The 15,720-nt window shown below is 41.1% G+C and overlaps 1 protein-coding gene across 2 annotated transcripts in view; it reads left to right on the top strand.

Moving 5' to 3' along the window:
- The first annotated feature begins 744 nt into the window (after positions 1–744).
- The window catches only part of LOC124719016 (natterin-3-like), a 99,569-nt gene continuing 84,593 nt past the window's right edge, over positions 745–15,720 (top strand). The window contains exons 1-2 of one of the 2 annotated variants that reach the window (XM_047244682.1): positions 745–834; positions 13,318–13,362. In XM_047244682.1, the coding sequence (XP_047100638.1) occupies positions 828–834; positions 13,318–13,362 (52 nt within the window). In that variant the 5' untranslated portion in view covers positions 745–827. The remainder of the gene's footprint in view (positions 835–13,317; positions 13,363–15,720) is intronic. The other variant, XM_047244681.1, reaches the window with a different exon arrangement.

Genomic DNA, 15,720 nt, shown 5'->3' with positions numbered 1-15,720 from the left:
ACTTAGCTTTTCATTTTAGCCTTAAAATTTAAATTGTTGTGTTTCCTTAATTTAAACACCGTTTGTTAACAGTATTTCATAAAATATCGATAGCTGAGAATTTATATTTGAAATGGAAACAGGAATTTTGCGCGCAATATGTATTTAATAACAATAAGGCGTGCATCATTCATAAAAAATGACAGTGAAATTTACAATTACGAGATGTAGGTAATTCAAATTGAACGAGACAGAAAACTGACTCAGGCGAGACTGGAACCAACGAACCATGTGCTGCAATAAGGTACCCAGCCATGACACTACCGATTCCGCTGTACATCAAGTTGCATTTTACTTGCTACTGTATCTAATAATACAGTCCCTCGGAAAACTTCACAGCGGTGGCCGAGCGGTTCTGGGCGCTTCCGTCTGTAACCGCGCTACGATCGCAGGTTCGAATCCTGCCTCGGGCATGGATGTGTGTGATGTCCTTAGGTTAGTTAGGTTTAAGTAGTTCTAAGTTCTAGGGGACTGATGATCACAGATGTTAAGTCCCATAGCACTCAGAGCCATTTGAACCATTTTGTAGCGCTGTTAACTGCCCGCAGCACGTATCTTCCTTATCAGTGTCAACAAGCCTCTGGCCCGAGCTGGATTGTCAGTCATTCGCTCCCCTCCCTTCCCCTCTCCTCCCTTCCGCCGAAGGCTCGTAAGCCCCCCCGCCCCCCCGCCTCTCGCTGGTAGCACATTAGTAAGCTCCCCACACACGCTTCGCCAGTGCGACAGGTTGCGAGTCAGTGTCCGCTACGCTACTTTCGTCGTCGTTTCGCATACCAAGTGGAATCACCATGGGACGTGAGTATCTCTTTTCCATAGCCATCATTCAACATCCTCATTAGCAACAGAACCACTCTTCACTTCTCCACATGAAATGTAATACGCGATAATTCGTACAAAGGAAAACAGCAACCATCCACTGCTAATACAGTCGACTTTCGATAGTTAGAAGTTCAGAGGATCTGAATTCCAGTAAGTGAGTGTTCGATTTTACGTAACTCTTCTCCAGTACAGACGGAAAGCTAACACGTAGAACTATAGGTGCAACAACAATCGTATTTCTTTACAAAAGGGAAGCAAATTGTTACAACTACAACGGAGATTAAAAGAAAGTTAGTCTTTTGCGAATTTTGATCAGCTTTTATCGGTATTAACTGTTTCAGATGCACAAATTCGCGGAAAAATATTACAAAACTTCAGTTTTCTCAACTCGAAATAATTTTATTTCAGACCATTATTAACCCTCAAACGGAGTTGTGACTTTGTTGTACCAGAAGTAGCGTTGTGGGGTCGAAAAGGACACCGCTTTTGTTTATGCCCTGAGAAATAATTTACTTTTCTTTCATTATAAATATTTATCCATAAATTTCATACTTGCATGTATTAGAATACAAAACATCAGTTTAACAGAAAAAACTCAAAATAAATCACAGAAGAAAAACAAGTTTATGAAAACCGACGTGAAATGAAACATTAAAATTCAGATAAGTTTATTGTGTTAGGAGAACAGTAATAGATAGCTGTAAGATGAACAAATACGGCGTGAAAAATTAGCAGCATATAATGAACACACTATTTACTCATTATCACTGAACCTCCTCTCTGTATTCATTTCGCGTTATCTTAGTCACATCTTTGTTCTGAAGCAGTTTCATTTTCACTGTTGTAAGAATTCACTTTCATCTTCGAAATCATTTTCCATCGCTATCTTCGTTTTGTTCTTACGTTTACCTCACAAAATCCAGAAAATTTGCATCAAGCACTGAGAAACGTATGAGGGTCCCAAGCCATAGGAACACTTAAAATAAATGGAAATACTAATTAAGCCCAAAAATAAAATGATATTTAGTTGATACATTACGTTTGACCGTATTGAAACCGCAAACACTTACGGTGTCGTGCGGTCAATAAAGGGACCACCCAAACTTTACGGCTATGCACTGAAAAAGCAGACGACTCCATATGCTTCTAGTTTGATTGTCGCCAAGGTGTGTCGAACCTCCAACACAGAATGACCAATAGAGGAAAGGGCAGGGGTGTACAGTTTCACTGGTATCGAAGAGGACCCCGCCACTTCGTTTGAGAGTTAATGAAATATCAGAACATACCGTAACATACAACAGTAGAATAACAACGAAAGAATATAATCATTAAACAGATAGACAGCAACAGAAACAATGAAAATGTATGTAAAATCATATGGCTGCATAGCTAAAACAGGCATATAGCAGCGCAACTAGTTATACAAAATTTATTAGGTCCTTGAAAGACATTTATTACGCAACAGGCCCAGAGGATTACTAATTCTTGTCATGTCCTGTTGTACGGAAAGCCGAAAATACATCGTCTACTTCTGCATTGGCTGAGAGGGCATTGCAGAATTGCACACGGTCAACATAATGTACTATCTAACGTTATGTTTTTCTTTTTCCAAATCAGGACGGCCCTTTGAGAGCCAGTCACGTGTGCATCCTTCAGATCACTTTTAGAAGTCATTTAAATTCTTGACTACTCCCCAGTGCACACGTCAGACTGTTTCTGTACTGTCCCACATTCTAATTGTACGCTGGAAAAAAGAACACTTAAATATTTCCGCGCGAGTTCTGATTTCTCATATTTTATCACAATTATGTAAGTGGGTGTCAACTGAATATTTTCGTATTCGGAGGAGAAAGTTGATGACTAAAATGTCGTGAAAAGACCTCCCCGGAACGGACAACGCTGTTGTTCCAATGATTGAAACCTAAACTCGCTCATCATATCCGTGACACCATCTCCACATTCCGCTGTAATACTTAAACAAGCTGCCCATCATTGAACTTTTTCGATGTCCTCCATCAGTTCAGTCTAGGAAGGAACCCATACTGCGCAGCAGTATTCCATAAGGGAAGGAACAAGCGTAATGTAGGCAGTTTCAGTCGTAGATCTGTTGCATCTTGTGTTTTGCCAATAAAACGCTGTCTTTGGTTCATCCTATCCGCAACTGCACTACTTTATTCATTGTTGGGTAAAGAAAGAGTGTCACAAAAATTTGAAGGAACTACCAAACCAACTGATAAAATGTTCGAAATACCGGGTGTTAAGTTAGCCGCTAACTTCCCGTCGTAAAATCGCTACGATTTATCGAATGTGCCAAGGCGTTTAGGATTTCTTCGATTTCTCGAGATTTTTAACGCGGCCAACCACCATATCGAGTTATCAAGAAATTCGATTCATCGAGACCCTAACAAGGGAACCTCCCCATCGCACCCCTCTCAGATTTAGTTGTAAGTTGGCGCAGTGGATAGGCCTTGAAAAACTGAACACAGATCAATCGAGAAAACAGGAAGAAGTTGTGTGGAACTATGAAAAAAATAAGCTACATATACAAACTGAGTAGTCCATGCGCAAGATAGGCAGTATTAAGTATAGCCTGCGCTCAGGAGCGCCGTAGTTAGCGTGAGTACCTGCCGCCTGGAGGTCCTTGGTTCTAGTCTTCCCTCGGGTGAAAATTTTACTTTCTTTATTTTCGCAAAGTTATGATCTGTCCGTTCGTTCATTGACGTCTCTGTTCACTGTAATAAGTTTAGTGTCTGTTTTGCGACCGCACCGCAAAACCGTGCGATTAGTAGACGAAAGGACGTGCCTTTCCAATGGGAACCGAAAACATTTGATCGCAAGGTCATAGGTCAACCGGTTCCTTCACAGGAAAACACGTCTGATATATTCTATACGACACTGGTGACGGCATGTGCGTCACATGACAGGAATATGTTGTCGACCCACCTAACTTGTACACTTGGCGAATGGGTAAAAAGATTCTTCTACCTTGCCCGATTTAGCTTTTCTTGTGGATGTGATAATCACTCCCAAAAAGCGATGAAAACTTAGGAGTTTGTCAGATAATAATCGTCTGAAAATAAAAAATTAAAATTTTCGCTCGAGGGAAGACTTGAACCAAGGACCTCCAGTTCCACAGTTGCTCACGCAAACCACGAGACCACGGCGCTCTTGAGGTCACATTATCATTTAGGTTACCTATCTTGCACATGAACTACTCAGTTTGTATATTTTCTTATTTTTTTCACAGTTCTACACAACTTCTTCCTGTTTTCTCGATTGATCTGTGTTCAGTTTTTCAAGTCCTATCCACTGTGCCAACTTATAACTAAATCTGAGGGGGGTGCGATGGGGAGGTTCCCTTGTAAGTAGCAAGAATCGACTATATGGAATTTTGGAATTAATTAAAAATAGCACCGTTACCTCAAACCGAGAGAGATACAATCGCAGCTTTCTGTTCATGTATTTATTACGTTCGTTATATGCTGAATGCCAGATGTTTTTTCTTTGTGGCGGATGTTCCTTGCAGCACAAATGCTTTGCAGCAGGAAATAGTGTAAGATAAAAGTCTGACTCACTGTTAATTGGGCCTAACAGTGAAGTGAATCAACATGTACCGGTACCTTAGAAAATTTTTACGTTGTCGCAGTTTCTTGTTAGCTGCAGTTACAATAAAGTAGTCCTTTTTGTGCAAGCGGTCATTACCTACACTCTGAGATACGTCTAAAATTTCACCGTGTGAACATCACAGTACTCATCAACAGATTTCGGTGTATGTTGGACCGTTATAAGACTGTCTACGTTACAAAGGAAGTGACACCTCAGCAAATGTACCATGTACTGATACAAATGAGAGAGAAGTTGTAATAATAATTACGGAAAACATGAATAGCTGAACACCATACAAAACCTACCCTTAAGCTATGATCATTTCCTATCTATTAGTATAGATCCGTAGATTCGTCAGCAGCAATTCTTTCTCTCTCTGAATTTCAGATCGTGCTTGACATATCTCATCCCTACTACTTAAGTATACACGCATCTGCCTATTATTGCATGCTATGTACTTTCTATGACAGAAAAAAAAAATCGGTTGTAGTTGTTAAAATTAAATGCCGCGAATAGTTTCTGTGCTTACATGGAATTTGGCTGTAAGTTACGACATCCCAGGAAACCTTCGCCACAACCAAAATCAACCTTCGTCTCGTATTCAGCACAAGCTAAACGTAATTTCAGATTTGAAAATCCGCCTTAAGATGCACCTGTACGCCCGAAACCTCTAATGACGCTATTCGTTTTTAATGAATAATGCTATCGACAATGATTGGTTGCTATCTTTCCTTTTTTTTAAGAAATTTTCCATTAAATTAAATGTAACTTCGTCATACATAACATTTCCACGTAAATATCTATCAAGATTTGTGTCCCGTTGCTGTGTAAGCCAAACACACTTTTCTGAAAACTGCTATCCAGTACCACTTCCTGTTGCTCATTTTAACACTCCAGTATCCGTTTTGGAGACACTGCTATAGAGGTCGCTCTTTCTGTTCCACGTTATTTTCCCCTCAAACATAAACGCTCAGCCATCTCTGATCCGTGCTTGGGTTACCATGTTGCCACGTGCTCTTAAAAATGTTGTTTAATGTTGACAAAATGATTTTGTTGGAAGTGAAAGGAAAAAACGTATTGATCTGACCAGTAGAGCCGCGCGGGATTAGCCGAGCGGTCTAGGGCGCTGCAGTCATGGACTGTGCGGCTGGTCCCGGCGGACATTCGAGTCCTCCCTCGGGCATAGATGTGTGTATTTTTCCTTAGGATAATTTTGGTTAAGTAGTGTGTAAGCTTAGGGACTGATGACCTTAGCAGTTCAGTCCCATAAGACTTCACACACATTTGAATTTGACCAGTAGATTATTAATTCCGTGAGTTATTTAAAGAGAAACACTGTTTATGTATATTAGATAAAATAAGGTATCTTGGGTTAAATCCTGTGTGGCTAATGTGTAATGTAGGTCGTCATATAAGACCAAGACAACAGTATGTCATTTGTCATGTAAATATGTATCAACTGTTGTGTCCCATTGCCCTGTCTTATACTGCCAATTGCATTTTTCTGCAAAGTTATATCCAATACCACTTCTTGTTGGTTATTAGTTTCCGTGATTTATTTGAAGAGAAACACAGTTTATGTATATTAGATAAGATAAGGTACCTTAATGCTGATGTAATTAGCAAACTGGTTTTATACACACCTACATCCTGCATTGTTGACTAACGTGAAATGTAACGCTGTCGTATAACACCAAGACCACAACATGTCATTTGTCATGTAAATATGTACAACAGTTGTGTCCCATTGCCCTGTCTTATACGTAGGACTGCCAAATGCATTTTTCGGCAAACTGCTATCCAATACCACTTGTTGTTGGTCATTTTAAGACTCCAGTATTCATTTTGGAGATGATAATATATATGTGCTCTCTCTGTTCCACGTCATTTTCCCCTCAAACATAAACGCTCAACCATCTTTGAACTGTGCTTGGGTTCCCAGATTGTCACTTGCTCTTAGAAAACTTTGATTAATGTTGACGAAATGATTTTGTTTGAAGCGAAGGGAAAAAAACCGGTCTGACCAGTAGGTTATTAACTCCGTAATTCATTTGAAGCGAAACACAGTTTAACTATATTAGATAAAATTAGTTATCTTAATGCTGATGTAATTAGCAGAAGTGGCAACGCACCTACATCCTGTAGTGTTGGTTAATGTGAAAATATTTAAGACTCTTCTAGTGACAAACATTCTCGACCACAACCAGTGAAAGTGGCTGGTTTCACAATATTCTGTAAGAAATGTAGCTTAATCGCCGTAGGTGAAATATGGCAAAAGAGAACGTATTTTTTTGTATCAACAACGTAGGCAGTAATTGTTGTTTTGTCAACAATGCAGGAATATACGCGTGTCAACTGTCTTCACACGTCTGTGACGCATCTATTCTACCTCCTTGTGAGAATTTCGTCGACTATTGTCTTGGCCTGGCATGATCTCATGTTAGAATCCCTCTCTATAGCGTCCTCAAAAATGGTTCTGAGCACTATGGGACTTAACATCTGAGGTCATCAGTCCCCTAGACTTAGAACTACTTAAACCTAACTAACCTAAGGACGTCACACACATCCATGCCCGAGGCAGGATTCGAACCTGCGACCGTAGCAGCAGCGCGGTTCCGGACTGAAACGCCTAGAACCGCTCTTCCATTGCGGCCGGCTATAGCGTCCTCCTTTAAATAATCGTGTGAAAGTTGCTTTGTGCATAAGCAATTCTTTATTGTCACATGATATGAAATAATAAACATAACAAGTCTAGAACTTAGTAATTAATCAGTCGATGGGTCCTGAGAAGTAAAGTGACGGACACTACAAATCAACTTGTTCTCACTCATTCCATCTGAACGTGGTCTACATATTTGGAAGGATAATGGGATATTACAGTTATTCACTATTTATGTAATGTAGGTGGCCATTATAAACCATTTTCGCACGCATTAATTGTCTTTCATGAGACTGTTAAACATCTTCTCCGGAACAGACTCTTTTTCTTACGGCAATCGTACATTAAAATACAAAGATGCTGATGATCAAAATTGACTGGTGAAATCAGAACAGCAAAGTTACTGACATAATTCGTGTAGAACAATTGACGCTCGGAAAACAACGATTTATAACAAAACTGACAAAATAGATTCGGGCCTAACTTGTAAATACAGCACTGAAAATAGGTTTCCAAAATCGCAATTTCGTCTTCCGCAAGCTGTGTTGCATGAAACCTCTGTGATTGTGATTTTTGGAGTATTCCAGATGATGGGAATTATTTGGCTAGTTACTCGAATTATTCGGTCTAAACATAGGTTAAAATGGCAAGGTTTAACACGACGAAATTAGACATATCAAAGAATGCAGAATACTCACCAGTGTATTAACAATCCGGCTCACTACATATCGTAGGGGTCATTCCACAATGATCTCTTTCCGCGAGTAGTTGGACTGCGACGGCAAAGATTTAACCATGTAATAAGGCAAAGACGGCCAAATTGGCGTTGTCTGATTATTGCTGGAATTTATATATCATAGATATGGTTTGTTATTAAATTTATATCTCTGACGATAACCGAATTATATCGTATGTGTAATTTAGGACTGTCTTTAATTCTGAGTTATCAGCCATCGACAAACAAAAGCGAAAAAAACCTCCGACCATGTAGATAAAAAAAAAAAGGAAGGGAGTTGTCATTACGTCACAAACCTGAAACCGTTGTCCACCATCTCTAGTAGCCCAAAACATTAGGGTCGGCGCGGTTATATCCGTGACGTCACTATGCTCTCCCCGTGCCTAGTTTGACCGTGTTGGGTGTTTTGACTATGTGGAGACGTAGTTGATTAATCATAAATGTGCGTTGTTTATGTCATTGCTGATCAATCGGATCTTTGTCTAAAGTTTAAAGGAATAACATTTAGTTTGTAAGTGGAGCCATTCAAGCAGTATTTTCCTTTGCGTATATGTATTGAAAATATGGCTGATAACAAAACTAGTGGACATGATGAAATTCCAGCAGAATTGTTTAAATTCACTGGAAAGGATGCAGTGAAAGTGCTGCACTCAATATGTCAAAAAATATGGATCACGCAGCAGTGGCCAGAAGACTGGAAAAGATCAGTATTCATCCCCATTCCAAAGAAGAAAAGTTCTAAAGAATGCTCAGATTACCGAACAATCGCACTTATTTCACTTGCTAGCAAAGTTATGTTGAAAATCTTACAAAATAGACTTCGCCAATATCTAGATCGAGAGCTACCAGAAGAACAAGCTGGATTTAGGAAAGGAAGAGGAACTAGAGATCAAATTGCTATTCGGTGGATTATGGAAAAAGCGAGAGAATTGCAGAAAGATGTGTACCTCTGCTTTATTGACTGCGCCAAAGCCTTTGACTGCGTCGATCACAACAAATTATGGAACGTACTGAAAAACATGGGTGTACCAGATCACCTCATTCATCTGATACGGAGTTTATACCTTGACCAAGAAGCCACGGTGAGAGCTATGTATGGAACAACGAAATGGATAAAGATTCAGAAAGGGGTCCGGCAAGGCTGCATACTGTCACCGTACTTATTCAATCTGTATGCAGAACATGTTATGAGGAATGTGAGGCTAGATGAAGGAGAAACAGGAATTAAAATAGCTGGAATAAATGTAAACAACCTCAGGTACGCTTATGATACGATCCTGTTGGCAGAAAGTGAAGAATAATTGAGAACACTCTTACTGAAGGTGAAAGACGAAAGTGAAAAGGCCGTTCTTATGCTGAATGTGAAGAAAACGAAAATTATGGCAACTACACCTACCAATTCGTGGGATATAGCAGGAGAAACCATGGAGGTAGTGACCACATTCAGTTATCTCGGTTCCCAGATCTCTGCTGACGGCGACTGCAGCCATGAAATCCGGAGACGCCTGTTGCTCGGTAGACAGGCGATGTCAAACCTTGACAAGGTTATAAGGTCCAGAGATATAACACTAGCAACAAAGATCCGTATTGTGAGGGCTATGGTCTTTCCAGTTGTGATGTATGGATGTGAGACCTGGACCATTAGAAAGGCTGAACGGCGAAGAATTGACTCCTTCGAATTGTGGTGTTGGAGGAAACTTCTTAGAGTTTCATGGACTGCAAAGAGAACCAACAGATCAATATTGGAGCAAATAAAACCAGATTTCTCCCTGGAAGGTCTAATGTTAAAACAAAAGCTGACCTACTTTGGACACACAATGCGAAGGCATGCCTCGCTGGAAAAAAACATTAATGCTGGGGAAGATTGAAGGAACTAGAAGAAGAGGACGTCAGAGGATGAGATGGATCGATGGCATCACAGAAGCAATGTGTTCCAACCTGGAAGGTCTACGGGAGAAAGTGCAAGACAGGAAAAAGTGGCGTGATTTGGTTCACGGGGTCACGAAGAGTCGGAACCGACTAAACGAATAGAGAGAGAGAGAGAGAGAGAGAGAGAGATGTATTACGTTTGCACTGTTTACTTTTATCGTAGTGGTTTTATACCTGCCATTTGACTTTAGATTTGCTTTACTTTACTCAATGTCCGTTCTTTCTCTACCTTCCTGTCTTTTTCATTGCCTTCCAAATCGCTCCGATATACGAGCCACAACACATGTCTACGTAATCACGCCGATTGTTGCGGCACCATCTGATGCCCTTAATTCCTCCAGCCGATAATTATTCATTGTTAGCATTTCCTACCACATTAAAAAAGAGTCTGGGGAGAACAGCCGGAGACAGCGGTCATGTATTTGTGTCAGTTTTGTGTGTATGATTGTATGTAGGCCTATGTGTATGTGTACTTTGCTTCCTTTCAGAAGAAGGCTTGGGCTGAAAACTTTTCCTATTGTGTGCATGCTGATCGGCATGCGAGTAGCAATCTATCCGTTTCACAGTCCAATTGTTCCCCATGAAATTTGTTGTAAATAATCCTCTGCACTTCAACAGGGTCATTGTTTCACAAGATTACAGTACCAGAAGAAAAAAATATCATTCGTCACGCCACATTATGGCACTTATCTGTATCTCAAATAGAGGAGTTCACAATGCTGCAGCCTAAAGTTTTGATCACTTACCCATTGATATAAAACGCCTGACAAACTGAAAAGTAGAATTTCGAAACTAAACTGAAAATTTTTCTCTTTGACAACTCCTCATATTTCGCAGAGGATTACCTATTACTCTTACGTGCAAATGGTGATAGGTAGAAATTACTGACTAAAATTTGTCATTAAAAAATGAAAGAACTAACAAATGATGAACATGGAGGCATATTTAGAAAAAAATTATGTCAGTGAATAATGATTCGTTCCACATCATTACAATTTATCGTGGAAGCCTGTAGCATTACGCATGTTCCGAGCAAGTCAGTGTAGCGCAGGGGTAAATGTGCACGGCTACTGTACTGGCGATACCATGTTCAAATCCTCTTTGTGTACCTTTTTTTTTCAAAATCGACCGAATTTTTCAATTTTACTTCAAAGATATATTCAGTTATTAATTTTTTCTGTCATACAATATTACAAAATCTTATTTTTCATCGTCCACATTGCTTGATGTGTCAGAACAATATTGTGGATGATACTTATGATAGTAACAACCGAAGTACAAATTTTCGCAGCACCACGCGCATTTTATGAAAACAACCATCTTCCATGCGCACGGTTTCTTCATGAGCGATACCAGGAAACACAGTTCTTTCGCATTCAAAAAGATTTCTCTTTCATCCGCTAATTTCGATGAGAAATATGGGTATCTAATAATGCTTTCAACATTAGGTGCGCTGAATTGATGTAGGATTAGCGAATATAATTTTATCATATCTTCCCTAGAAGCAATGTCCCTAATGTCTTTCATGAAGTCGGGAGCATTCTGAATAATTTTCGTGAAGATTTTCACCTATCGGTAGAAATAAACATCGCAGGGCTGGCAATGAGTGCACTTTGGTGGGACCACTTTTAGGGTGCAGGTGCTCGCTTTTCTTTCATCAGTGAATACGCGATCGTATGAAGTTGAATTGGCTTGCCCTCCCCACAAATCGATAATGTACAAAATTTTTTTCTATCCCACGTACGGAAGAGATACAGAACGAAAAAATTCTTCGTACACCAGTTTCGTGAACTTCCCGGATTTCGTGCAGGAGGCGACTACATTTCTGTATTTCCCAGTTAATTCGCCTACTCGTATTTGAACGTGAGGACCAAATGTTCCGGACGCTTCTTGCATACATAAAAAACATATGAGAGTAGGATTCGAACGCGGTACCTCCACCGCGGCAGCTGTGAACCTTTACCGCTACGCTACGCTGACTCGCTCGGAGTAGGTGTAATGTTACGGGTATACAAAGCGCGCAATGAACTTCAACATCGATTTTCTCAAAAACCAAAGACCGTCGCTACAAAAACGGGTAACCAGGTACTCAGGGTAAGTACCTCTACAACATATTTGGAGCGCATCAACATTAGTGATTTGCAGTATGGAGGGCCCCATTGTAAGGAAAAATTCATGGCAGCAGCGGGAATCGAACTACCGATCCCCCGCATGAGGGTCTGTAGCGTTGACCAATTTTTTTCACATTCCTGATTATGAAGGAACCCATAAAATAGGGGGCCTACTTGCCGCCGCCACTTTGACCCTAAAAACAAAAATGTCTGCACCACTTCAGGCGGTGGCCCATAGCTAACCCAATCCCAACAGCTGTATCTTAACTATGAAAGGAGTGAGCTGGTATAACAAGTGTAAGTAGCAGACAGTTTTTTTCCTCGGACCTGCGGAGTGAAGACCATGAAGCTAGCCGTTTCAATGGAGCAATCCCACGCATGTCTCCTCGGAATAAAGGGGTATACCGTTGGGGGTCGTAGTGTCAAAACATCTACAATTGCGCTTCGTATCTGTTGGCCACTGGAGGGACATCCCGACTGCCTGGCGGGTCGTAGAAAGTACTCTAAAGGAAATTGCAAAAGGATTGCCTGTATTTCGCATTATGAACAATGGTGCAATGTCGTTCGTTTGTATAAGCCCGAGAAACTAGAACACTCTTCTAGCCCCCCCCCCTCCTCCCTCTGTCTGATGCTTGAGTCCTCAATCGGGCATGTGTGTGTGTATGTGTGTGTTGTCAAATGGCTCTGAGCACTATGGGACTTAACTTCTGAGGTCATCAGTCCCCTACAACTTAGAGATACTTAAACCTAACTAACCAAAGGACATCACACACATCAATGCCCGAGGCAGGATTCGAACCTGGGACCATAGCGGCAGCGCGGTTCCAGACTGTAGCGCCTGGAACCGCTCGGCCAACCCCGTCCGGTTGTGTGTTGTTCTCAGCATAAGTTAGATTAAGAAGTGTGTAAGCCTAGGGACCGATGATCTCAGCAGTTTGGTCCCATAGGAACTTATCACAAATTTACAATTTTTTTCCCCTTTTCTCGCAAGTAAATATCGAACTGCAAAGCCGCTGAAGCAATTCACAGAGTGAGTCTTCGGCTGTTGGTAGTACATGTCATCCTGGGAGAACATGGTTTGTGTTATTCGGTCAGGAGTGGCACGTGTGCGGAAGACCAATATTCGCTGGGCAAAGCGCCAGACGTTTGCTGCCGGGTCACAAATGAAGCGATGATCGGTCGACCAATCAGCTACGATGGTGGACCGCAGTATGCATTACGTACAGATAATTTTATCAACAACAAATGACTCATTTTAAAACAATAGCAATGTGACATTTCAATAGCGCTGTAATTAGAAGTTACATTGCAAATTCCCAACTACTTTTTTGTTTTCCTCCCTTTCAGTTGCCCTGCAGTTCTCTGTGTGATATGGTAAGCACTTACGTGCTGATTTCTTCTTTCTCGTCAAATTCCAGGTTCCAGCTCGTCTTCCTCCTCCTCTTCATCTTCCGATAGTGATGGTACGTACCCATATTATGTCACTGTATGGTTTTGTGCTTGGATGGATGCGCTGAATAGCTTCCAGGTCTCGCAGTATTTGCTTTGGTGCTGACAGAGTAAACTCGCTTCTTAGCTTCACTGTGCTGGTGCAGGAAAATAATATTGAGAAAGCTGCAATTAAAAGGTTGGAGAACGGCTTCCCTTCAGCATGCTTCCCTACTCACTACCCCACTGAAGCGATCACAGGCTGTGCAATTTTCACAATGCGAAATGAACGTAAAAAAAAAAATGGTTCAAATGGCTCTGAGCACTATGGGACTCAACTACTCAGGTCATTAGTCCCCTAGAACTTGGAACTAGTTAAACCTAACTAACCTAAGAACATCACACACATCCATGCCCGAGGCAGGATTCGAACCTGCGACCGTAGCGGTCTCGCGGTTCCAGACTGCAGCGCCTAGAACCGCACGGCCACTTCGACCGGCGAAATGAACGTAAGTCATACGCTAGTAAGCTACCGTAGTTACAGGATAGGGGATTTCGGCCATCTAACTTAAAATGTTTCTACGTCGAGGAGGTAGTAGGAAAGTCATCGCCCGGTATGTGGCGGAGGGTACCGTGTCACTTCTCCAATCTTCTTTTCCTGTCCCGAATGGTGCGTGTCAAAAACGATTCCTGGTAACCTTCGCTTGAATACTGTTTTCTGATTTTTCCCCTCGTGGTCATTTAGCGGGATATTTGTAGGACTGATATTGTTGTTGTTGTTGTGGTCTTGAGTCCTGAGACTGGTTAGATGCAGCTCTCCATGCTACCCTATCCTCTGCAAGTTCCTTCATCTCCCAGTACCTACTGCAACCTACATCCTTCTGAATGTGCTTAGTGTATTCATCTCTTGGTGTCCCTCTACGAATTTTTCCCTCCACGCTGCCCTCCAATGCTAAATTTGTGATCCCTTGATGCCTCAGAACATGTCCTACTAACCGATCCCTTCTTCTAGTCAAGTTGTCCCACAAACATCCTCTTCCCAATTCTATTCAATACCTCCTCATTAGTTATCCTCTTCAGCATTCTTCTGTAGCACCACATTTCGAAAGCTTCTATTCTCTTCCAGTCCAATCTATTTATCGTCCATGTTTCACTTCGATACATGGCTACACTCCATACAAATACTTTCAGAAATGACTTCTTGACACTTAAATCTATACTCGATGTTAACAAATTTCTCTTCTTCAGAAACGCTTTCCTTGCCATTGCCAGTCTACATTTTATATCTTCTCTACTTCAACCATCATCAGTTATTTTGCTCCCCAAATAGCAAAACTCATTTACTACTTTAAGTGCCTCATTTCCTAATCTAATTCCCTCAGCATTGCTCGACTTAATTCGACTACATTCCATGATCCTCGCTTAGCTTTTGTTGATGTTCATCTTGTATCCTCTTTTCAAGACACTGTCCATTCCGTTCAACTGCTCTTCCAGGTCCTTTGAATTACAATGTCATCGGCGAACCTCAAAGTTTTTATTTCTTCTCCATGGATTTTAATACCTACTCCGAATTTTTCTTTTGTTTCCTTTACTGCTTGCTCAATATACAGATTGAATAACATTGGGGAAAGGCTACAACCCTGTCTCACTCTCTTCCCAACCACTGCTTCCCTTTCATGCCCCTCGGCTCTTATAACTGCCAACTGGTTTCTGTACAAATTGTAAATAGCCTTTCACTCCCTGCCACCTTCAGAATTTGAAAGAGAGTATTCCAGTCAACATTGTCAAAAACTTTCTCCAAGTCTACAAATGCTAGAAACGTAGGTTTGCCTTTTCTTAATCTAGCTTCTAAGATAAGTCGTAGGGTCAGTTTTGCCTCACGTGTTCCAACATTTCTACGGAACAAACTGATCTTCCCCGAGGTCAGCTTCTACCAGTTTTTCCATTTGTCTGTAAAAAATTCGCGTTAGTATTTTGCAGCCGTGACTTATTAAACTGATAGTTCGGTAATTTTCACATCTGTCAACACCTGCTTTCTTTGGGATTGGAATTATTATATTCTTCTTCAAGTCTGAGGGTATTTCGCCTGTCTCATACATTTTGCTCACCAGATGGTAGAGTTTTGTCATGACTGGCTCTCCCAAGGCTGTCAGTAGTTCCAATGGAATGTTGTCTACTCCCAGGGCCTTGTTTCGACTAAGGTCTTTCAGTGCTCTGTCAAATTCTTCACGCAGTATCATATATCCCATTTCATCTTCATCTACATCCTCTTTCATTTTCATAATATTGTCCTCAAGAACATCGCCTTTGTATACTCCCTCTATATACTCCTTCCACCTTTCTGCTTTCCCTTCTTTGCTTAGAACTGGGTTTCCATCTGAGCCCTTGATATG

Source organism: Schistocerca piceifrons, chromosome 10 (assembly GCF_021461385.2).
Source record: "Schistocerca piceifrons isolate TAMUIC-IGC-003096 chromosome 10, iqSchPice1.1, whole genome shotgun sequence".
In the NCBI taxonomy this organism is placed as follows: domain Eukaryota; kingdom Metazoa; phylum Arthropoda; class Insecta; order Orthoptera; family Acrididae; genus Schistocerca; species Schistocerca piceifrons.
This window is presented reverse-complemented; position numbering and strand designations above follow the sequence as displayed.